The following is a 25674-nucleotide window of genomic DNA, read 5'->3' on the forward strand; positions in this document are numbered from 1 at the left end:
GAGATCAGCTCGGCGCTTTGTGATGACCTAGAGGGGTGGGACAGGGAGAGTGGGAGGCAGACACAAGAGGGAGGGGATATGGGGATATACGTATGCATATGGCTGATTCACTTTGTTGTACAACTGTAACTAACACAGCATTGTGAAGCAATTATACTCCAATAAAGATGTATAAAATAAATAAAATAAATGGATAACCAACAGGGACCTACTGTATAGTGCACGGAACTCTACTTAATGTTATATGGCAGCCTGGATGGGAAGGGAGTTTCGGGGAGAATGGATACACGTATATGTATGGCTGAGTCGCTTTGCTGTGCACCTGAAACTATCACAACGTTGTTAATTGGCTATACTCCAATATAAAATAAAAAATTTTTAAAAATAAATAAAATAAAATACTGGGGGGGAAAAGAAGGTAGTCAAGTTTCTAGTTCAAAGAATAAATGATCTCATCCAGTTCCTGATAAGATCAGTAATCCAAAAGAAGTCAGAAATGCTGCGTGTAGCCAAATACTACAAAATTCATTCACTGCTTATACAGAGATCAAGTCGGTGATGTCGCCCTCATGCACATGGCACACTGACCAAAATAACTGGTCACAGAGGCTTTCTATCATACTTTTTAATTTACCATTCTCCTTTTTAATTCTAGGTTTTTAAAGACCTTATATAGGATATGAAGAGGCAGCTAAAATGTTGAATATAAAGACAGAGATTCACCAAGAGGTGGGAAGCAACAGTAAAGAAAACTTGGTTCTATAAACACCATCCAGAGGATATATGTAAGCACTTGATTTCAAATTGAACACATCTTGATTTGAAACCCTACTCTTTAACTTACTAGTTGTATGATCTGGAGCAACTAAACTGACTTCCCTTGGAGAACCTAACACAGAGCTTGACCCAAAGCTCTTATACACATATTAGAAAAATGCTAATTAGGAAACAAAACAAATAACCTTAACCTGATACAAGTTCTGCACTGGAAAACAGTGAACTAGTCAAATAACTATGTAGCCATAAACACATTTACATCATGTATATATCAATCCTTACCTTGTGCAAATGCCGTACGTGATTTTCCAAAAAAATCTTAGTTTCTGTATAAAGTCTTTCTCCAAGGGGTTCAGGATAGGCCACACATAAAGCATAGATATCTCTAGTTAAATTGTTAAGGTTTTCATATTCATTGAAGATACTACTTTAAAACAAAAGATTTAACTCAAGTCTGGCATTAAAAAATGAAAAATCCTTATTTCATTTTTGCAGTTTAGGATTATATAGATACATACACAGAATGAAAGACACTTACCCGACACAATGGTGATAGAAGGGAGGTGGGAAATCAACCTCACATGCTCTGACTCTTTACCTTGTATCCTCACCCCAAAAAGAGCAAGCAGCCCTCTCCACGTGATGTCATTGTCTGGGAGGCCTCAGTCAGACTTTCCTATGTTCCCTCCAAATTCTTTCATTGTTTATTTTTAATTGTAATTAGTAACCAATAAAATATCTCCATGTATCCATGTATATATATTTGTTCGATTACTATTATATTAAATATTTAAAATTTTATTTACATACTTAAAAAACAAACATGGTGAAGCAAAAATATCACCCAAATAGTGTAATATCACTGTGCCAGGTTTCTTTATAGCAAAAAAAGTTACAATAAGAAACTATTAAGTTATTTTAGGGATCGGGAGGGTGGGTGGGAAACACAAAAGGGAGGAGATATGGGGATATATGTATATGTATAGCTGATTCACTTTGTTATAAAGCAGAAACTAACACACCATTGTAAAGCAATTATACTCCAAAAAAGATGTTAAAAAAAAAAAGAAACTATTAAGTTATTTTAAGTCAACTTAGATATCATAATGAACCTTTATAGACTGGAAGATTAAATAAAATAGTACAGATATAAGAGCTATTTTTCAGCAATAACATAAAAAATATTCACCTGTATTACAAAGAAAGTAGAGACTTGAATATACACTATCTAAGAAAGAAAAATTTTTTAATTTATCTGGACACAAATTCTATAGAGAATTGACATGGTTTGGTGGAGGGGAGAGGGAACAAGTCATCAATGGAGAAGGAGCTTCAAAGTAAGGTACTACAAAAAAAAAAAAAAAAAAAAAAAAAAAAAAAAAAAAAAAAGTAAGGTACTACATGAGCTCCCGGATCAGCCTGGGGTCCCTCCAGGTTTCAGCTAAAAATGCCTTTAGAAAAAATAGTCCTAGTTCATGACATAATTTAAATCTTAACTGATCACAAGCCTATCCTAGTAAAACTAGATGTAAAAGGGCTGTCAGAATTAGGTGTTGTAGAAGCCGGGACAGCAGTTAACTTCAGCGACTGCGGAACAGAGGTTCCTGGTTGGTAGGAGCACTCTGTTTACTGGGTACACAGGTGCGCTCACCTTGTGAGAATTCACCTTTACATTCACCAGTCAGCACGTATATCATACTTAAATTTAAATTAAATTTTTTTTAATTCCCTGGCAGTCCAGTGGTTAAGACTCGGAGTTTTCACTGCCGTGGGCCTGGGTTCAATCCCTCAGGGAACTAAGATCCCACAAGCCACACAGCACTGCCAAAAAAAAAAAGAAAGAAGAAAATTTTTTTAAATGACTAAATTTGGCCAGGCTCTAGATCAACAATCAGAAGTGACACATTTATTATCTTTAAGTTCTGAATACCTACTTCCAGAACTTCCATCCAACATGATGATGATATTTGCTCCTCTAATCTTCCCTTAAGCCATATATACACATTTCTAGAATACACAACTTACTTGATACTGAAAAATCAGCAATTCAGTACCATAATTTCAACATGATATGCTAATTATGTGCTCAAATGTTTTACATCAACAAAGTTAACGTCTCAATATAGCCACTGCATGTATATGTAAACAGAAATGACCAGCAAAATTCACCTAATAGGGCTTCCCTTCTCTCTGCTGAGGGAAAGGGATCTGTGCAAGGTAGGAATCCAGGGAGACTTTCCCATTTCACTCCACATACAGGACTTATATATTGTTTGACTCTTCCTCAGTGAGAATGTACTCATGTATTGCTTTTAATGGAGTCCACCTTAATAAATTTTTTAAATGAATATTTTAACTCAGCATAGTTTGGAGTCTCACTGCATAATTTCACTCAACTGCCTAAACGATATACCTAAATATGTTCTTTTTCTTTAACCTGTTCAAATACCCAACCACTCTGGAAATGGTTAGGCCTTGGGAAGAGCACCCAAGAGGAGCACTCTTCAACCCTCTAGCATTCAATTATGATTTGGTTATAGACAAGATACTTTAAAAAACCAGAAATGGCAAATAACGTAGGTGGTCAGATTTAGATTTAAACACTGTCTTCTCCAAGTCATCTTTTCTGGGAGCCGGAATAGAAAGATACCTGTATGTACAAACTTTCCACTTACAAATTCTCAAAGTCAGAAACAAAATGTGTTCAGGAGCAAGAGCTCTGAACTCTGTTACAACCAAAAGGCAGTGCTGGTAAGCAGCAAATTACTTATTTTAGTTCATTTTCTCTATTAAAAGATGCTTCCTATGCTTGGGCTTAATTTTTAGTTTTAACACTATTAACTCTACTGCATAGTGGGTCAAAAACAATGTTTTGCAATGGGAATAAAAGTAAAGATTACCTTAAAATTGAAAATGGTAAAATAATGGTCAAAAAAGAACTGACAATACAAAACTATAAAAAATGAAAAATTTTATTGACATTTCGTAAGCGAAAAAATAAAAATGTGACATGTAAAAAATGCAGTATCCATAAAATCATCAATTAGCAAGCAAGGATAAAAAAATGACTCATTAAATAAAAGAACTCTGACATAATTTAGAAGAAGGGAGTGAAACTGTTACTGATGCACCAACCAGGGATGACTACAGATACAACCTTTTCCAATCCACACAATCTAAGAAAGACTGATGGGCTGCTAAGTGTAGATGCCAAGGTTGCTAAGAGGTCCTCCTTCTAACACTTGTGAAGATCATCAAGGATGGAGATTTCCCACCTCAACATTTTTCAATGCAGTCAAAATTGTTCTATGTTTGAAAAAGACTCCTCATAGAATATGTATTTGAAATAAGGACAATAGTTTTAGACCCAGGTTTTCGTATCTGGGAGAATTACATTCAGGGAAGCAATCTTAAATAACCCCTCACTGAGTCACTATGGACTTAAACATAAAACCATTTATTCACTAGAATCTATCTTGTCCTTAAGTAGGAGACCGCCTATGTTACACTGCTGGGGTTTGGAAATTGTCCTAACTGCTACCAAAAGGCAGAAAATCATGAATACAAGTACACTTGTCCCTCAGTATCCACAGAGGATTGGTTCCAGTACCCACTGTGGATACCAAAATCCGAGGATGCTCAAGCCCCTTACAGTCCGTCCTCCATACCCGTGGTTACAGGACCGACAGTATACTTATTGAAAAAAATCTGAGTATGGGCAGACCTGTGCAGTTCAAACCTGTGTTGTTCAAGGGTCGACCATAAACCAAAAGAACCAAAGAACTCCAACCCAGGGAAGCAAATAGTAAATGTACATCTACACCTAGCCTCTATCATATCATAAGCATTTGATATACCTCTTAAGCAGTAAGTCCCAAACGACCCTAGACTGCACCTAAGCTGTCACAGAGCTTCTGTTATAGAGCATCATTATTACTTGTGTTAGGCAGAATTCTAAAAATGGCCTCTGAAGACTTCCTTCCCTAACCCCTGGGACTGTGAATATAAGAGAGCACGCCCAGTTACTTTACATGGCAAGGGGACTTGGCAGCTGCAGTTATGATTACTAATCAGTTGGCTCTAAAATAGGAAGATGATCCTGGACTTCCCTGATGGGCCTAATCTAATCGCATGAGCCCTTCAAAGGCAGATCCCTACCAGCCCCTGCCCCCCTGCACCAGCTGCAGAAGGGGAAAGGCTTGACTCACCACTGCTGGCTGTGAAGATGGAAGGGGGTCACAAGCAACAACTGGAGAGTGACCGTAAGTCAATGAGAGCAGCTCACGGCCAAAAGTCAAGTAGGAAACCGGGACCTCAGTCCTATAGCTGTAAGGAATTGAATTCTGCCAAACAACAAGAATGAGCTTAAAAGTGGACCCTGAGCTCTAGATGAGAAGACAGCCAGCCAACCCCGATTTCAGCCTTGTGAGATCCTGAGCAGGGAACCTAGTCACACGATGGACTCTGACCTACAGAACTGGGAGATAATAAAAGAGTGAAACACTAAATTTAAGCCACTACATCTGTAGTAATTTGTTATGCATCAAAAGAAAACACTGATGTCTTCTATTTACATTACCTATCAACCAGAATGCCTTGCATACATAACTGGACCCAGTACATTTATGAAGGATGAGGGTTAAGAGCCCTCTTATCAACACAATAAGAGAACTAGCTAAATATTAATGCTACTTCTTTCATCCGTACAGTATGCTTCATGGCATTCAGCTGACAGTAGCTACTCACTCACCAAATATTTGCTAGGTGTCTATATGTACCAGATACTGGGAATACAGCAGTGAACAAAACAGACGGGTATCTGTGCCCTTACAGAGGTTATATTTAGTAAAAATGTTGTAGACAGGGGTTCACTAAGTTCCATACTTACACAGGTTAAACACTTCAGCTGGCAGACCAGGTTTCTTTGATACCCACTTCAAGGGTGTAAGGAGACTTGAGCATTTTTATCCCAGCATCTAGCCTACAATATCGGGAAGTCAATCTTAACCCTCTTGGGCCACTATATTCTCAACTGTAAAATGGGCTAATAATATATATTTTACAAGATCATCTGTAACAAATTAATCACATGCATTATATGTTGAAAGACAAAATTATGACACAAAAGAATGTACACAGTATGATTCCATTTATACAAAGTTCAAAACACAATTAACCAATATTGTTTAAGGCTGTATATATAAGCAATCATGCTGTTCTTTAAAAAACAAGAGAATAATATGATAGTAGTTACCTCCAAGGGAAAGGAGAAGGCTTGTGAACTGAGAGGGGCAGCTGGTGGGGGAAGGTTGGTGGATGCCAGCAGTGTTCTGCTTCTTAACCTGTGTGGTGATAATGCAGGTGTCTGTCTTATAATTATTTGCTCAACTCTACATGTATATCTTACTTATGTATGCATTATATTTCATACACCTCAAAAAATGCTTTGTAAAAGATCAAGTATTAATATATGGTGGTGAACAATTTGTAGGGAGGGCTCTTTTCCAGTTTCAAAATATTAAAGATTTATAGCCTCTAAAATTTCTACATAAAATATCTGAGTATCAGATGTCAACCTTATATTCTAGGGCAAAATAACAGGGAAAAGGAGGGAATCTGGCTTTAGAACAATTAGGAACATAATTTTACATAATAAATAAAATCATAATAAAATGCTAATTTTTTCACAATAAAATTTAAAATGATATTCCATTCCTTTATTTTTCATAATAAAATTTAAAATGATATTCCACTCCTCAGTTTACTGTTTCTGTAGATACTTTTTACTTCAGGGGAGGAGGAGAAAACTCTTGACCAGGTCAAGAGTAACTGAACCATCTTAGATGGATCAAACAATAAACATCTTAGAAATATCAGTAACTGAAGGGGCACTTTCAAAGGAAGTCAGCTATCTCAAAACCATTTATAAACCAGCAATTAACTGTATATTCTGTAGAAGAATAAGAACACATTTAATGACTCTATTTTTTACCTTATGCTCATTTTCTCTTTTCTTGTAATCTTCTATGACCAACTCTTTCTCTCCTCTCTCTGCTCATTATTTTAGTTAAAACAGCATTAAAAGTACCTGAGTATGTGCTTAGCCCAACCTCATTAACACACAAGTAACCTTTAACCCTTTCTCAGTTTTTACTGATTCCCACCAAAAACAATTCATGATGTTCCACAAAAAAAATTTAAGAGACTAATTCAAAAATAAGCTCTTCAAAGACAGACTCCATAACAATTATCATCTAGATACAATGGAAAGTACAGGAAATTAGATGTTAGACATCTTGTATGCAAGTCTGTATGCTCCATGAATGACTACCTGCATAACCCGGGGCAAGTCCCTTCACCTCTGAGTATCAGTTTCCTCATCTATTATATCTGCCCCACTGATCTTATAGGCTTGTTTCTATATTAAAAATATAAAAGATCTTTGCAAACTCTGAAGCCTTCTAGAAATGTTACCATCATTTTCTGTATCTGTAGTGCCTAGAACATAGGTACCCTAACAAATGTTTCTTACTGACAACTGCAATTGTAATGAATTCAAAGAACTTCACTGTTCTTGCATCAACATTCAGTTTAATATTGACAATTAGGTTAGGCATTGAGAACAAGCTGAATCACTGTCTTATGAAATCCAAGCTTTTCTAGAGAACACACACCTCGCACAGTGAGGGCAGCCATCCTTCAGCCCCAGGACACTGCTGGAGAGGGCGGCACAGCGCGTGAGAGGACTCGGAATCTCCAAGCTCACTCTGGTAATAATACCTTCACATCTCACCTTCCCTTTTGGGGGAAAGAATCTCTGGTCCCTACAGTGTCCACCCAGTCCACAAGGCCTCCTTCAGGGCCCTGGGGCACTGCCATGGCACTCAGACCCAGAGACCAGGCCTCGACCCTATGCCCCTTCTTTGCCCTGGAATGTGGTGTGTGTGGTGGTCCCTGTGGTGGAAGACGGAGGCGGGTCGGAGTCTGCCAGGGCACAGGCCGTTCCCAGGCCCTCCCAGCCGTGGCCCCTGGCAAACACTGGGCAGAGTTGATGAGGCTGCCACCCACCACTCTACTCCAGCTACCTGTGGCTGAGGGTTCCTAGAGACCCCTTTAACCTCCCCAGTACTAAGAAACTACAGTATTGTAATACTGTGGTTTTTTCCTTTGGTGCCAGAGTATATAGCCTGGGTGCTGGAGGTTGCACTGTGTTTTTTACATATATAATGTATATATAAAATAATATTATTAATAACGTTATAATAATATACATACATTATACATATCATGTACAGTGTGTGTGTGTGTGTGTGTGTGTGTGTGTGTATGTATATATATGTATTTTTTAAAAAAAGATTGCTGTCATGTAGGAATGCAGGACAGCAGGTTTCAGACTGTCCTAGGGAAACCACAAATTTATATTTTCATATAAAACCCCTAAATCACAAATGTAGAAAACCCAAATAAGAAACGTTTCCATCTCAGAGCCACTGAATTTGCTGTTTGCTCTCTGCTTGGAACACTCCCCCCCAGGTTTCTGTGTGACCTGCTCCCTCCCTCGGTTCCTGCCTCTGCTCAAGTATCGCCATCCTCGACATCATCAACATCCTCAAGGAGACCTTCCTTGACCACCATCTAGAGAGGCGCGCACACGCACTCCAAACACGCTCATGCCCTCGCTTTGCTTTACGTCCCCCCACGGGATGTAACCTGTTGTTAGAAGCACTGGCATCAGGTTTTGTGTTTTACATCCATTTAATATCTATTTCCTTTAGTAGAATGAAGGGAAAGTAGTTTGCTTCGTTCACAAATGTACTCCCAAAGCCTAAAGTAGTGCCTGACATATACTAAGTGCTCAGTAAAGTATTTGTTGAGCAAAAGGTTATCAAAGATTGTTGACTGCCACATACAGGCAATGAACTTGGAAATGTGAACAATAATATATATGAAAATAGTCACACTGGCATGTTCTTCCACTTAGGAAAACTTAAACCTGTTGTCACTTTTCAACAAGCTTATGAACCTAGCATGTTGATCAGTGCAGGCATCCGTGCCACTGGAAGGATACGAGAAGCGGTCGTTCCATGTTGCTCTCTCCACGTACTCCAACATGACCACAGCTTTGATTGTCGTGAGGAGTTTGTTCCAGGTTTCATCAAAATCCACTACTCTTGGTTTCAAAGACATTGTGCAAGTTTAGTGTTGAAATCTGTTAATTAAAAACAATGGTAACGTTAGCATGAATTCTACAAGGTCAGTTACTTGTTTCTAAAGCACCACACAACTAGACAGCATGCTGCACGGAAGGGGTGAGACCAGAACCTGGCACGTGGTGAGAACAATAAACACTGGCTGCCATCTTTTCATGACTGTCCAGACAAGGAACTCCACAGCATATGTGCATTCACTGCAAACTCTAGGAAATAAAAAGCTTTTAGCACAAATTATTTATAACCCAGGGTGGCCCAAAGATTGAGAAGCCTCATTTAATTTGCTGAGAGAAAGAAGCTGGGACCTAATGAGCCAAAAAGTTAACTTCCATCATGAGAAATGCACAAGAGATACTCAATAAAAAGGTTTTGGCCCCAAATCCTTGTGGTTTGCACTCCTTAAACTGGAGACTGAGGCCATATATGAGAAAACACAAGACAATTAAAGGGTTTATTTTCCTGAAGCATCAGTTTAACTAGATTCCAAATCCTTTTCAATATCACACCAGAAGAACAGAATTAAAAAGAGAAACCTCTAAAGTTAAATTTAATTGCACAAGGGAGCACTTTTCCGGCACAGGCCTTCACATCTTCCCCAAAGTTTTCCCTCGTTACTAGGACTGTGAAGCACCAAGCTAGTCTGTAGCCAGGGCCAAACAAGGAGGAAACATTCTTCCTCCTGTGTCCCGCTGTGGTAAAAAAGGAGGTAGGGAAACAGTGGGGAGAAGGGGGGAATGCATAGAGAGAAAGGAAAAAAGAGACAAGGGGAGGAGACCAGCTGCACGGTCCCAGCCCACAAACCGGAGGTGGCCCTGGGCCCTTCTTACGTTTCTGTCCTGTGAAGAAAAGAACTCAAGAGGAGTCCAAGGAAGGGAAGAAAAAGAATCAGAGAAGCCAAACAAAAACCCAAAAGAGGGTGTGCCACACTAAATCAACCCTCTTTCTTCAACATACCAGGGACTCCACCTACAAGCCTTAAACTTCCTCTAACTACCGAGAATGGATTAGCAGTAGTTCGTGTGTGTGTGTGTGTGTGTGTGTGTGTGTGTGTGTGTGTGTGTGTGTGTGTGTGTGTGTGTGTGTGTGTGTGTGTGTGTGTGTACTGGGGGAAGGGGGAAACCTAAAGCTCTAGCTCTAAATCAGAAAATTAACCTTAACTCCGTCTCACCCTTATTCACACATCCTATCTAACTGTGTTACTCAATACTTCTTAAATCCATCCATTCCTGTGCAACCCTATGAATGCTCTGAGATCAGGCCCTCAGCAGTTCCAGTTTGTATTAATCTTTATCAAAGAAATACTAACAACTGTTAATATTTACACAGTACTTACTATAAGCCAAACACAAATCTAAGTGCTTTATGTAAGTTCACTTAATCCTCCCAACAAACTGATTAGGTAGGGTCCAATGTTCTCCCCATTTTCTAGATAAGAAAACTGATCACAGAGTGATTAAGAAACTTGCTTTAAGGTCATGGAGCTATTCAGACCCGTGCTGTAACCCCTGCCCTCAACTGCAATATACAACTATACTGCCTTACTAACATCCTTAGTGAATACTTAGATACATGCCAGGCGTTGTACTAGGCTGAGGATACAGTGGTCAATAAACAAAGTTCTTGACCTTCAAGAAAGTTAGACTCTTGGACCTGGCACTCAGAAACAAAAATAACCTACGTAAACCACAGAGCTGACCATGTCACTCTGGTACTGAAAGCTGTTTGTGATTGTCCACTATAGATAGCATCCGGTTTAAGCTCATTGGCAACATGGCCCACCAAGCTTCCATGGTTTGACCTTGGACTAAAGCACCTCTCCACCTTGCTCTTCTCATGGGACCCCCTTCCTTGACATCATAATCTGGTAACTTCTCTGCTTAGAGGTCACTGAACACAACAGGCTGATTCACACACCCTGCCGTTTATCCTCATTGTTTTCTGTACCTAAAATTCTTCTCTTCTCCTTGCCTCCCCCTTTCCACCCATTCCCCTAACTCCTACTGATAGTTCAGCCTTGGCCCAGAATATCTGCTTTCAAGAAATTTTCTGGGCCCACTTAAGCTAGGTAAGGTGCCCTCTTATGCATTACTTCAGAACTCTATTAGAGGATTAAACCATGCTCAACTGTGATTATGAGTGTTTCTTCAAGGTAGGGACTATTCTGTAACTGTCTATCAAAAAGCTGTCACTGTCTGCTTCACATTCCTTTCCTCCCCTTATAAAAATAGAATCATACTACACACCCTGCTTATAAATTATTTTAATGGTTGCACAGGTTACCTTTTAGCTTTATTGAAGTTTTAGCAGAATCAGACTGGCATTGACTTCTCTGCTGAGACCAACAGGTTCCTGATAGAATGGGTTTATGTGCAGTGATAATCCATTCTTAGATGGGTGGAAAATGTGGACACCAAGGTGAAAGAAGTCTTCATTTTATTTCAATTGTTTAAATGATCATTTACTCATGGAGCGTTTATGTAAGGATGTGAAAGAGAGAGGGCAAAGAAAGAAACAAGACCACGACCACCACACTGTTCTTCTCCACTTCCCAAACTGTCAGACAACTCACAAGAATACATATGAGTCTTGTTTTCATTCCTGTGCCACATCATGTCTTTCACCTGGTGTCCTGTCAGGACCACTTCCATCCCCAGTCAGTGAGACTATGTCCTACTGAGCACCTGCAAAGTTCAAATCTCACATTACTAAAGTTTCCTCTAGCTTTCTTCTGGGTCCATTCATGCAATGTTAGGGTTTTTAACACTTTGGCACACAGGTACTGTGCCTATGGCCCCTAAAAATAAATCATAGTCTCCAAATTTAAAAAAAAATTGAAAAATAAAAATTCATGTTTACTTATGTTTCCAGATAACATTATGACAATATTTTATGACAATAACATTTACGAAATTTTCATTACATTTGAAAATGATTCCTAGATTAGATTTTCTCACTTAGAGCACCATTTCTAAGTATGTATGGCTGTCAATAATAGTAAGTTAAATAATCACAAAAGTGATTTATATAAACATAGTTACCATATGACCCAGCAATTCCACTCCTATGCAAGAGAAAACATGTCCACACAAAAACCTGGACGCAAATGTTCAGAGCAGCATTATTCATAAAGGCCAAAAAAGTGGAAATAACTCAAATGTCTATCGAGCAATAAATGGATAAATAAAATGCAGTACATCCATACAACAGATTATTATTCTGTAATACAAGAGAATGGAGTACTAATAGATGCTACAATACAGATGAACCTTGAAAACACACTATGTGAATAAAGTTGGTCACAAAAGACCACATGTTTTAGGATTCCACTTACGTACATGAAATATCCAGAATAGGCAAATCCACAGACACAGGAAGTATTTCAGTGGTTGCACAGGGCTAGAGGACTTGGAGAAAAATGGGAAGTGATTGCTAATTAGGTGATGAAAATGTTCTAGTATTGATTGTCATCATGTTTGTACAACGCTGTGAATGCGCTAAAAACCACTGAATTGTACAGTTCAAGAGTACACTGAAATGGTATGTGAAGCATAACTCAATAAAGCTGTCAGACACTTAAGGTGAAATAATCATATCAAAAACTTTGGAGCGGGCTTCCCTGGTGGCGCAGTGGTTGAGAGTCCGCCACGGGTTCGTGCCCCAGTCCGGGAAGATCCCACATGCTGCAGAGCGGCTGGGCCCGTGAGCCATGGCCGCTGAGCCTGCACGTCCGGAGCCTGTGCTCCGCAACCGGAAAGGCCCGAGTACCACAAAAAAACAAACAAACAAAAAACTTTGGAGCAATTTAACGTGGAGGGGAGGGGAGAAAAGGTATATTTACATGGTTGTAAATTCTGAAATCTCAGTCTCCCTCTCACTCCCATGCTCTAGTCACCAGCTCCCATCACCAGAGGCATATATTATATGTGTCTGAGGGTATTTTATACATATATATTGTTATTCCCCCTTTTTACATAAATGAATATAGAGAGGGTCTTTTTCTACTTGTTTTACATAAATGGTATTACACTGCTTACTTAACAATATATTCACTTAACAGTATATTTGGGAAAGTATTCCATTTTAATACACAAGGGTTTCTTTAATCTTAATAGCATTTCATTGTTTGGCTGTATCTGGATTCATTCTACTAAGTTTGATATGATATGTGATGAGTCCTCCAAAATTGAAGTGCCTAGTTTAATATCAGTAATTTTAAGTTAAATAGTTTTTTTTTTATGAATTAGTAAGCTCTTTTTTTCTTTTTGCAGTATGTGGGCCTCTCACTGTTGTGGCCTCTCCCGTTGCGGAGCACAGGCTCCAGACGCGCAGGCCCAGCGGCCATGGCTCACGGGCCCAGCCTCTCCGTGGCATGTGGGATCTTCCCGGACCGGGGCACGAACCCGCGTCCCCTGCATCGGCAGGCGGACTCTCAACCACTGCACCACCAGGGAAGCCCAGTAAGCTCTTTTTATGTTGACATTAACAAGGTTTTCTTCTAAAGATACTAATAACACAATTTAAGTTACAACTGCTATACTAGTTGATAAGAGAAGAAAATTACACTATTACCATTAACTACCGTTTACTAAATACCTTCTGAATTCCTCCTATGCTATACATATTATACATATAAGCATTACTAACCATCAACCTGCAAGTCAGCAAAATCCAGACTGCAGGAAACTACTGGATAATCAGATTTCTTCAATAAACTATGCACACACATAAGAGGAAAAGAGAGAAAAGAAAATGAGAGTGGGAGAGAGATATATGTGGAATGGAAACTGAACTAAAATAGACTAAAAAGGCACATTCATCTACCACAGTGTGACTGATCTTATTTGGATCTAGATTTAAGCTCCTTTTAAAAATTATATTTATGATAACCCTGGAAATTTATAAACTGATGGGATATTTGATGACTTTAAAAAATAATGTTTATAACAATAATTATGAGAGCTTTAAAACTGAGAGTCCTTATCTGTCAGAGACACATGCCAAAATATTTATGGATGTAATAAATGCTGTCTGAGATCTGCTTCAAAATTAAACAGCTTGTTTATGAATTGATAATTGTTGAGAATGAGTGATAAGTACATGAGGGATTATTATAATATGCATTTTCTGTGTATGTTTGCGATTTTCCAAAGTAAAAGGGTAAAAAAAAAAATCTTCACCATCATCATCATTAACAGTTCCATAAATATGGGGGGAAGCACATAAAAGAAATCAGAAAGCTTAAAAAAAAAGTAGTATTAATCCAAAAGGTCTAACATTCAATTAATATGCATTCTGGAAAATTAGAATGAGAGGTAATTATCAAAGAAAAAATATCCCAGAACTAATGAACATTAGTTTTCCAACTTAAAAGGGCATACTGAATACCCAGAATATTTGATTTTAAAAATAAATAACAAGGCACCTCTTTTTGACACATTAAAACACTGGGGGTAAAGAAAAGATTCCGTAAGTTTTCAGAAAGGAAAAAACGACTACATAAATTAAAGTCTATAGATTTACAAGAGCAACACTGGAAGCTGGAAGGTAATATAAAGCAATGCCTTCAAAATTCTCAGGGAAAATGACTAACCACCTAGAATTCTCTATCAAGAGTGGTATCAGGGCTTCCCTGGTGGCGCAGTGGTTGAGAGTCCGCCTGCCAATGCAGGGGACGCGGGTTCGTGCCCCGGTCCGGGAGGATCCCACATGCCGCGGAGCGGCTGGGCCCGTGAGCCATGGCCACTGAGCCTGCGCATCCGGAGCCTGTGCTCCGCAACGGAAGAGGCCACAACAGTGAGAGGCCCGCGTAACGCAAAAAACAAACAAACAAACAAACAAAAACAACTTCAACAAGATACCACTATACACTTATTAGAATGGCTCAAAAATTCTGACAGTATCAAATGCAGATGAGGACATGGAGCAACTGAAACTCTCATTTGCTGCAGGTGGGAATTTAAAATGAAATAACCACTTAGGCAGTTTCTATTAAAATTAAGCAAACACTTCCCATGTGACCCAGCAATCCCATTCCTGGCTATTTATAGATGAGAAATGAAGACATACATTTACAGAAAAACCTAAACACAAAATTTTAGAGCACCTTTATTCATGACTACCAAAACCCAGAAACCCAAATGTGCCATCAACTAGTGAATGGAAAACAAAATGTGGTGCTTTCACACAATGGTGTACTATTCAACATTAAAATGGACCAAATCACTGATACGTGGACAACAATGGGTGATTCTCAAAAGCATTATGCCAAGTGAAAGTAGACAGACTCATTAGGCTACGTATTGTATGGCTGCTGAAAAAGGCAAAAATATAAGGACATACATCAGATTACTGGTTGTCAGAGACTCAGGATGGACTACAAAGGAGCAAATAGGAAACTTCTGGGGTGATAAGATATTCTATATCTTGATTGTGGTGGTGGTTATGTGACCATATAAATTTGTCAAAATTCAAGTAACTGTGTATCTTTTTAGGGTGAATTTTACTATGTGTAAGTTATACCTCAATAAACCTGACCCCTCAAACTCAACATGTCCATCCATTTCCAGTATTTCACATCTTAATAAATATTTTCATACATCTAGCTCCTCAAGGTAGAAATTTTATTAATCATTCTTGATTTCTCTTACTCTCTTCTTCAAATCAATGAATAAGTCCTGTCAACCCTATCTTCTAACCATTTCTTGAATCCAACCACTACTTCCCATTCCCACTGACATCACCCTAATCCAAACCACCACCTCTCACCCAACTACTGCCTCCTAAATGAGCCACCTGTATCCTGTTTTGCCCCCTTGTTACATTCCAAATACTGTGGCCAATGTAAGCTTTCCAAAAATGCAAGTCTGATAATATCATACCCTCTGCTTACAATTCTTCAAAGACTTTTAACTTACAATCCTTATTATCTATCAATTATCATTTAAGAAAAAATAAAACTTCTCTGTGCTCTTAATTTATCACTGACTTCCCATGAAAGTCAATAAATACTTTACTAATATTCTGACAACAAAGACTTTTAAATCGGTTACCAGTTCTAAGAGAATAGCTAGGTAATCCAAAGTAAAGATGAAAATAAAGAAGCAATCAGGAAAATCAAATTAATAAGCTATCCAGATTTCTGATAGCAATGTTCTAAAATCTCTTTTGCTTTTAAAGTTTTTCTCCTCATACACATACCTCACTCCTCAGAACCCTGAAAGGTGACCTGTCACTAACCTTTCCTTTCTCCTGAAAATCTTAACTTTCCAGTGAGTTTTAGGTACTGAGGCTGAAAGAGCTCCAAAATAACATGGTACTGCCCCAAAGTATGATGTGTTAACACAGCCTAACAAAATTCCCACTCCAAAAATGTTTTAAAAACAAAGTTACTAGTAATAGCAGAAATACAAAAGATATAACTTTGCAAAGATCAGATGGATTTTAATTTGGAGTGATACTGTGTAGTTCTTCACTTAGACATTTTTCATACAAAGAAGTGACTTGGATAATTACATTTCAGCAGGTAAAGCAGTAACAGAATCTCAAAACATTCCATTTTAAGCCTAGAACTGACATTGGTGCATAATTAGATATTTTATTTGAAGTATAAACTATTTTAGTAAAATGTATAACATGTTTAACATACTGATCAGTATGACTACAGCTTAACTACTGATAAACATTTCAGTTGCCTTCCAAAAGTATAATTATCAATAATGTAAATGGCTAAACGCTTAAAGTTGTCTCTTTTTAGTTAAAAAAACAAAACAAAACCAAAAAACTAGCAAATGGTAATTTTTTATTTCAGTATTGATCAGTACCAGCAACAAAAACTTGGCATTCCAAAAATTACCAAAAAGATATAATACTGGGGACTAAAAAAATTTCAGGTAAGTCAACATACCATAGTTAGTTTTCAAAATGACATTCAGGGGGCTTATTGAGCAGGTTATATTCTAAATACACAAAATAAGGAAAATACTTAAGACCCAATCAAAGAGCATTATTAACTTTGCAATATTTTCCATTTCAAGGGCTGTCTCTAGTGTACACTGACCAAAAATGCTACCATGATTTCATATGAAAATAAGCTCCAAGAATGCATCTAAATACTTCCATCTTATGTACTGAATGTGTGATCCATTAGCTATAGCTAAGAGGTACCTTTGTTAGTTGGAGGCTCAGGGTACAAAGCTTACTGTTGCAATGAGGTTTGACACACAAGATCCACACCACAAATGTCATCTCCATCACATGACTTTCCTACCTAAGAATTTCTAGTAGTATGCTTAAAAAAAAAAAAGGAGGAAACTGGTGTAGAAAACAGTAAAGAGAAATACAGCAGTCTGTCATCCCAGTTGGCAAAATGTATAGTGCAAGATGAAAACCTCAGTCTCAAAAAAAGGGAAGGGGGACAGTGGTAAGTAGGGAATGTACTTATAATACAACAAAAAAGTTACAGAAGACATTTGCTTCCAAAATAAAGCTAATTTGACCAGAATTAAAGACCCTTCTCTCCTCAATGAACTTGAGACTCTCCCACACATCTACACAGACAGTATTTCTTTCCAAGTTTTCACATTGCTCCTATCAGCATGAAGTTTAATGTCTTCTTCACTTGCTTTCTCACTTTTTTCCATTTTTAACAATCTAAGCAAGGAATCTAAGATACCAACCAGCCTTAAAAAAAAAAAATTCTTTTTTTTTGCGGTACCCGGGCCTCTCACTGTTGTGGCCTCTCCCATTCCGGAGCACAGGATACAGATGCGCAGGCTCAGCGGCCATGGCTCACGGGCCTAGCCGCTCCGTGGCATGTGGGATCTTCCCAGAATGGGGCACGAACCCGTGTCCCCTGCATCAGCAGGCGGACTCTCAACCACTGTGCCACCAGGGAGGCCAAAAAAAAAAATTCTTATATACGTATCAGGGATGAGTTAGAGAACCTGAATTTGTCTGAGTCTCTCATGGGTAGGCAAGCCCAGTTTGGCATGCAGGCTAGACAAGGCTATGACCAATAAGCCTTTTCACATATAATCCAATTAAGAGTGCATTTTTTTTCTAGGCCTGACTTTCTATCCAAATATTAAAAATGGTTACTCTAATTATCCTCTCTTTGCACAACCCAATGACTTGCAATATTTGTTATCCTATTCTGAGAGCTAAATTAAGTCACATATATCTAAAAACCTTGGATTCATTATTTTGGTAACTTTATACTACATACATTATTATGACTATTAGAAAAGTATGCTCTATTTCTGTCAGAAAATAGTAGTCATAAATAAAAGAGGATAGCTAGTGTAAATGCTATAGTGCTTGATTGGAATCAGAGTTATCAGTGTGAACTCATGGTTTTTAACACACACACAAAGATAAAAAGATATAGAAATAAACATAGACGTTTGTGTATGCATGGATTAGTATACATATATAGTTCTCGCTCTGCTCACTGAGCGGGCCTAGGAGCAATGACACCCCAGTGGCAATGAACACACACAGCATCCAGATCTTGGTTTCTAGATACCATTCTCCAACAGAAGGAACCAGCATTTGGAGAAGTGATTGGTTCCAGGGCTGCAGCAGGGAAAATATGAGCCTGGACATCTTATGATGCCAGAAAATAGAAGTGCTTTCCTAAAGAGGATGGGGGATGTCCAAAAGACAAAGAGCTAACCTGAAAGCCACAGTGGAACAATTTGAGCGATAAAATAAATAATGATAGAATTAGATTATAAACCATAGAGTAAAACAAATATCTATGACCCAACACTGATACAAACAAATTACGGAATAAACAAATATGGAGAAGGGACAGTTCTCCCTTATAGAAGAATTCCAATTAATAAGTGTAGAAGGAAATGAGAAATATATAAAATTGCCATCAGGTGAACACTACTATAATAATTATTACAAGCAAGAACTACCAAAGGATGCTGCAACGAATGGGCAAAAATTTGAGAACAGGATTTCTGCACAGTTTCAATCTCCCCCAAGATATCCAGTAATTACAAAGAGAAAAACAGTAACTTTACAAGCAGAGAAATTTAACAGACATGACCTTAATGAGAGTCAACATCACCTCTAATAGGATATACTGACACCCTGTATCCTGTGATGTGACGCACTGAGTAGGACTCAGCATCACTTCTCTAGTATTCCTGACAAAAATGTACAACCTCAATCTAACTATGAGAAAACATCAGACAAACCAAAGTTGAGAGACATTCTACAAAATAACTGACCACACTCATCACAAGCATGAAGATGATGGAAGATGAGAAAAGACTATCACAGATCAGAAGAGACTAGGGAGACACATGCTAAATGCTGCGTCTGATCCTGGATTGAATCTTGAAAGAGGTAAAGGACATTACAGGAAAAACTGGTGAGATTCAAATAAGGTCTGTAGTTTAACAGTATTGTAACAATGTTAGTTATCCTCATTTTTATCATTGTGCTCTGGTTATGTAAGCTGTTAACATTACAAAAGGCTGGGGGAAAAGTATACTTGGGCTCTCTGTACTATTTGTGCAACTTCTCTGTAAGTCTAAAATTACTCCAACATTTAAAAAACTTGGGGGGACTTCCCTGGTGGTCCAGGGGTTAAGACTCCACACTTTCACTGCAGGGGGCACAGATTGGAAAATTCCATATGCTGCACAGTGCAGCCAAAACTAAATAAATAAATAAATAAAATTTTAAGTATCTTGTACTTTTTTTCAACGGAAGTAAAACAAAGTTGAAAAATTCAAGGAATATCTATACAGGGTAAATCCAACATTTCGCTATTTGAAAAGCAACCTACATTGGAACAGGACTTAAGTCACTGAGTTAATAGATATTTATTAAGTATTTACAATATTCAGACCTCTCTCTACCAAGTACTAGAGATGCTGCCTTCAAGAAGCATACAGATGATAAGAGAAACAAAAATGATAAACTATTAGCCTGATTGATGAAAAATTCCGACACACAATCAGGCTATAATCCAATGATTAAATAACAACAGTAACATCATTTACAATGTTAAAGAATATAAATGAAAATCCCTTGGATAACTAAAATCTTCAAATAGGACATTAACATCTACACATTTCCAGAGTTCAAGTAGGCTTAACACATTCACCACACGTTTCATAGTAATTAGTGTCTAATGCTTCAAAAAGAAATATTAAATATTTTCTACCAAAGATTATATTTCTCCAACCTAGAAACTAGCTGCTTACTTATCTCAGACAAAAAAGAAAACAAAGGAGGTAACAATAACAAAAATAACCACAAGAATCAAACTGAACAAAACAGTTCATAAACAAAACAGTTCATAAATCAAGAACAATCTCAGAAAAAAAAGAGGTAGATCAATTTACATAGGAAGTTATCTGGCTAAAGACAGCTAACTGAAAATCAAAATGCCAACCAATATAAAAAGTATTATAAATTCAGTAGAGAACACAGTAAGTCTGGATTTTTTAATTCTTCAAAATAACAAAGCTTAAAGCAACTTACAGAATATTCCATCTCCCCTCCTCCAGGTCAAACAACAGGGTTTAACTGCACCCAAAAGTTGTTGCAGATGCTAATATCATGATCTTAACACTACTCACTGCCTCAAAATTTTTAAGAATCAAAGGAACTTCACTGTTCTAGTATCTCCAACAGGCCTTTCCAAATACACAGTAGTAACATAGTTTGAATCTATATACAGATCTTCTTCAACTTAAGATCAGGTTACATCCCACTAAACCCATCAGAAGTTAAAAATATCGTTAGGTTGAAATGCATTTAATATACCTAACCTACGAACATCATAGCTTAGCCTAGCCTACCTTACACGTGCTCAGGACACTTACATGAGTCCACGGTTGGGCAAAATCATCTAACACAAAGCCTACTTTATAATAAAGTATTGAATATCTCATGTAATTTTTTGACTACTGTACTGAAAGTGAAAAACAGAATGGTTTTATGGGCACAGAATGATTCTAAGTATATTGGTTGTTCACCCTCGTAATTGCTAGGCTGACTGGGATCTGAGGCTCACTGCCCAGCATCACGAGATTATCATACTCCATATTGCTAGCCCAAGAAAAGATCAAAATTCAAAGTATGGTTTCTACTGAAGGCATATCACTTTTGTACCATCATAAAGTCGAAAAATTCTAAGTCAAACCATCGTAAATCGGGGAAGGTCTGTATTCTTTAAGATAATAACACAAAGATTATGCTAACATCTGCAATGCAATAGAAACATCACTGTTAAGATTCAAACCCAGGCAAAGAGCCAGATCACTCTGAACAAATAGTTTGATTATTAACTGGTTACTGAGAGAGAATTCAGTCATACATCTCAAGTATCAATAACTTGTTATGTCTCATGATAACATTCCAAATTTCTGCTTGTTTTTCTAAGATTTAACATCAGCCAAACTTCTTCAAAATATTAACATTCAAGGGCTTGATCTTGTCATTAATTTATCTGAATTTAACTGACAGTACATACATGAAAACGCTGCTTTCAATCATAATCAAACATTATTTTAGCATGTAAAGAAAATAGGCAGATAAGGTGAAACACACCCACACACCCACACACACACAAACAGTGCAAACTTCTGTAAAAAGCCTCACAAAAATAAAAGCTCTTTAAACAACTCCACATGTGCAGTTCCCAAACTCAAAGAGGGCAGGGACCAAATCAGAAAATGTTGCAGTGCCCCAGGACTGTCTCCTCTTCTTTCTACATTCTTTCTTTAGGTGGTCTCATACTGCTTCATAACTTTTAAATACTATTTAATACTCTTAAAAATACAAGGTGTCAAAGCAAGGAAAGTATGCTTCCACTTTAGCCAAATGGGGAGAAGAATCTACACACATTTGCCTACATGTGCACAAAATATATCTTTGGAAAGATGAGTAAGAAACCACTAACATATTTGGCCTTGACAAAAACTGCAGGGACAAGAAATAGAGGAGATTTTCATTCTATATCCCATCAAACATTTCAAATTCTGAATCAGGTGAATGTAGTTTTTATCCAAACATAATTATAATAAACCAACAGATAAAGGCAGATCTCCCCATCTCTTTCTCTTACTAGAATTTAAATCTGACGAAGGCAGAGATTTTTGTCTATTTTTTCACTACTACACACCCCCACCGCCTAGTCCACAGCTAGTACTTGAAAACTATTTGCTGAATGGACAAAGGACTCCCTAACCTCTCCACTGAAGTCCAGACGTGTATATCCAACTGCCTGCTTCTCAACTCCACGTGAACATCTAACAGGTCCTATGTAACACGTCCCCTCCAACCCTATCCCCATACAACAACCTGCTTCCCTCACTTCTTCCCCATCCCAACACGTGGCATCACCAAGCCCCAGGTGAAGCCCCAAACCCAGGAGTCACCCCTGTCCCAACCAACTGCATTCCCATCCAACCATGCCAAATCACTACTTTTAACTATAAAATATATCTCAAAATCTTTTTTACTGGACTCCAGTCACTACTCAAATCTGCCACAGCCTTCTCACTGGTATCCCTGCTATTCTCCTCTTATCCAATCTCCTTCACAGTCAGATTGTAAACCAGACCATATCACTCCCAGCTTCACAAAAAGGAAATAGCTTTTCAATGTACTTTAAGAATAAAAGCCAAGCAAGCTCCTTTGGATAACAGACCTCACATGACCTGACCCCTGGCTACCACCTAACCTCTTCTCTCTCGCGAGGGTCCCAGCTCACCTTCACTGAGTTTCTTTCAATTTGCCGAACCCAAGCTTGAAACCACCTCTAGGGATTTCCATTTACTGTTCCCTCAGACAGGAACACTCTTCCCTCAGACTTCCAAAGGCTAAATCCTTCCCACTTTTCAGGTATCAGGTCAAAAGTCACCTCAGTCACGTCTTTCCTGACCACAGCATCTGAAGCAGTCTATCCCAGTCACTACCACAACTCTCTATTTTACTTCCTTTATAGCACTTATGATTCTCTGAAATTGCTTTTATTTCTTAATTACTTTCTGACTTTCCCTTACCTCCCAGAATTGAAGCTCCAGGAAAGCAGAAATTTCATGTGTCTTGTTTATGGTTGCATCCCTAATGCTTCCAGTAATGCTTGGCATACGAATCAGGTGCTTAATAAATATTGAACTGTTAGACAAGGCAAAACTGACTTTAAAGAAGGTCCACAGCATTTAATTTAGTGACAAACTGGTGAAGATAAAAAACATGAATAAACTACCTTTCCATATAAAACACTGAAAAAATCACCAAAGGGTGGAGAGTGAAGTAACAGTATTTCAGATGCAAGTGAACATTCAAAGACATAGAAAAGGTATTTTTCACATACTTTGTGCATGCACACTACAGAGATGTTCCCCCAACTTATAAACAGCATCTCGCGGCGGGGGGTGGGGGGAAGAAGATTAACTCAAAACACTGTGTACATCTGCTATTTCATCTCTGACTCTTTTGGAAGGGTCTTCCAAACACTATATTTGGGCAAAAGAGGCAAAATATAAACAATTTGTTCAACTGTCTGTCTTGGAAAGAACTGTGAGATTGTAAAAAGGAAGGAGCAGTCTTTTGAGTGTGTTTAAATGCCTATTACGTAGTCGGTAGTAAATGAGAACTAAGTGATTATTTCCCATACCTTACTATGAGTGTAGATTTGGCACAGGTCTAGTTCAAAGATGCTTACACTGTAAAGTCAAACAGTCTGTAGCAAATGTTAATAGTTTTTACCTTATTATCAAAATTTTAACTTCCAAGGTACTGTCCTTCAACTGGTAATAGGAATCCCTGGGGAAAGGAGAGGATTTAACGATAACAACAGCCTGCAACTCGCAAATGTTTTATGTACATGCACGTATTTGCGGGGTGATGGGGAATGGTGCAGACTCCCTGGTGCGTAACTAAGTGCTCTTAAGAGAGTCTAAGGATCTAATTTCACCAAACCCTAAGTGGTGAGACAGGTCTAGCATGCACATAGGACACTACTCCCCAGAGCTATCAATCTTCGCTGTCTGCGGAAACAAAAGTGAAAACACTCGTAGTAAGGATATAAGAGACTGATGCCGCCCCCCCCCCGCCCCCAGCAGACACACAGAGCTCTGTGCCCGCGTGAGGACGTAAATAAGCAGAGAACACGCACTCGCACCTTCCCTCCCTAGGAGGAAAATGAGGCCGAGGGAGGGGCGGCCAAGACCGGCTTGGGAGGCCCGGGATGCAGTCCGGGGGCGGCCGGGCTCCGGGGCTGGCGCTCCTGGAGCCGGGGTCACCCACAGGACACCCGGTCCCCAGCCGCCCCTCCATCCCTCCCCTCCCCCTCCGTGCCCCCAACTCCTCTCCCCGCCCCAGCCCCGCCACCCACTAACCGGGAAGGGAAGTTTCCCGGTGCCCGCAACCGGATCCGGGCCTTCAGCGGGTTACCTGCTGCAGAGGCGGGACGCGGGGCAGGGGCCAGGGGTGGGAGACAGCCCGAGGGCGCGCAGGACGAAGCCCGGCGAGGAGGGTGGGCGGCGGCGGCTGTCAGCTCCGTCCCTGCTCACCGCGCTGCCATTACTGCGCGCAGGCGCCTCCCCGCCGGCCGCCGCCACCGCCGAGAAGGGGGGGGGGCCCGGGCCGGGGCCGCGGCCGGGCACTCACCTGCCGCCGCGGGAACACGGCAGAGCTCCCGGATGGGACGGCGCTGTGGGAAGTGGAAAGGGGAGAAGGGCGGGCGGGCTATGCGAGCTGTGAAACAACTGTCCTCCAATGCCCGGCTTTCCCGAACCGCCCTCGGGGCTCCTCTTCCGCGGCCTCCAACCCCCCCCTGCGCCGGCGATGGTAGAGTCCGCGTACGGCGAGTGCCGAGGGCCGCTCTTGTGCGATCGCGGAAGGCCACGGGACCCGTGCTCCGAGCGGCTGCGAGCGGCTCCCAGTGCCCTCGAGCCCTCGCTGTTCGCCGAGCGGGGGACCGGGGACCCCCAAGTTAGGGACTGCTGATAACAGTGTGTCAGAAAAGTGGTCTCAACACAAGGATTTATCCCTTGAGTTCTATCAGAACTATGTGAACATTCTGATACACCACCATCTCCTTGCCACCTACTTCTATGGGCTTTTCAAAAGATCAATATGTATTAGCAAAATTAGTTTCCTCGGACATATTCCTTTTGTAGTAGGTTTTTATCTGTAGCCATTCTGAGACATTAATGTGTATTTTCAGTAGAGGCCCGTCTCTTCACAGCCGTGACCCCAACTCCCCGCCTCTCCGCACCTGTCAGTCCAAGGGTTTCCTCGCATACAATTTCTAAGGGTGATGTTGACAAAAGTGCAGACGCACCCATCACCTCCTAGTACACACAACACCGCAGGGAACAAAAGCCTGGCTTTATTCCTTATCAGCCTTTCGTAGCTACAAGATCTCAGAAGTCAGAGTCTAGTCTTCTTTGTGCGTTCTGAGCAAGCCTTTCCCTTCCAACACAAGATTTTCTTCAAACTATTTGGACCAGTCCTTTAAGGCCCACTTAAAATCCTGTCTCCCGACCAGATAAATCCCACCAGTCTTTCTCGTCTTCTAATCTGCCTCTCGCTGCACTTGAAGTCCGCAGCCCTTCTTTTAAGAAAGTTATTATTATATGCTAAATTCAATTCCATTCTATGACCTGTTTTCTCACATGTTCTCCTTCTAATTCAGCAATTCTAAGTG

General features: G+C 39.5%; 1 protein-coding gene across 4 annotated transcripts in view; it reads right to left on the minus strand.

Annotated features, from left to right (window-relative positions):
- The window catches only part of CUL2 (cullin 2), an 85084-nt gene extending 60312 nt beyond the window's left edge, over positions 1-24772 (minus strand). For 2 of the 4 annotated variants that reach the window (XM_060293170.2, XM_030837057.3), the window contains exons 1-3: positions 24417-24557; positions 8846-8986; positions 1060-1162 (exon numbers count right to left, since the gene is read on the minus strand). In XM_060293170.2, the coding sequence (XP_060149153.1) occupies positions 1060-1162; positions 8846-8964 (222 nt within the window). In that variant the 5' untranslated portion in view covers positions 8965-8986; positions 24417-24557. Of the gene's footprint in view, positions 1-1059; positions 1163-8845; positions 8987-24361; positions 24558-24632 lie in introns of those variants that run through there. The other 2 variants (XM_030837059.3, XM_030837058.3) reach the window with 2 other exon arrangements.
- Between the last annotated feature and the right edge of the window lie 902 nt (positions 24773-25674).

This window comes from Globicephala melas, chromosome 2, assembly GCF_963455315.2.
Source record: "Globicephala melas chromosome 2, mGloMel1.2, whole genome shotgun sequence".
In the NCBI taxonomy this organism is placed as follows: Eukaryota; Metazoa; Chordata; class Mammalia; order Artiodactyla; family Delphinidae; genus Globicephala; species Globicephala melas.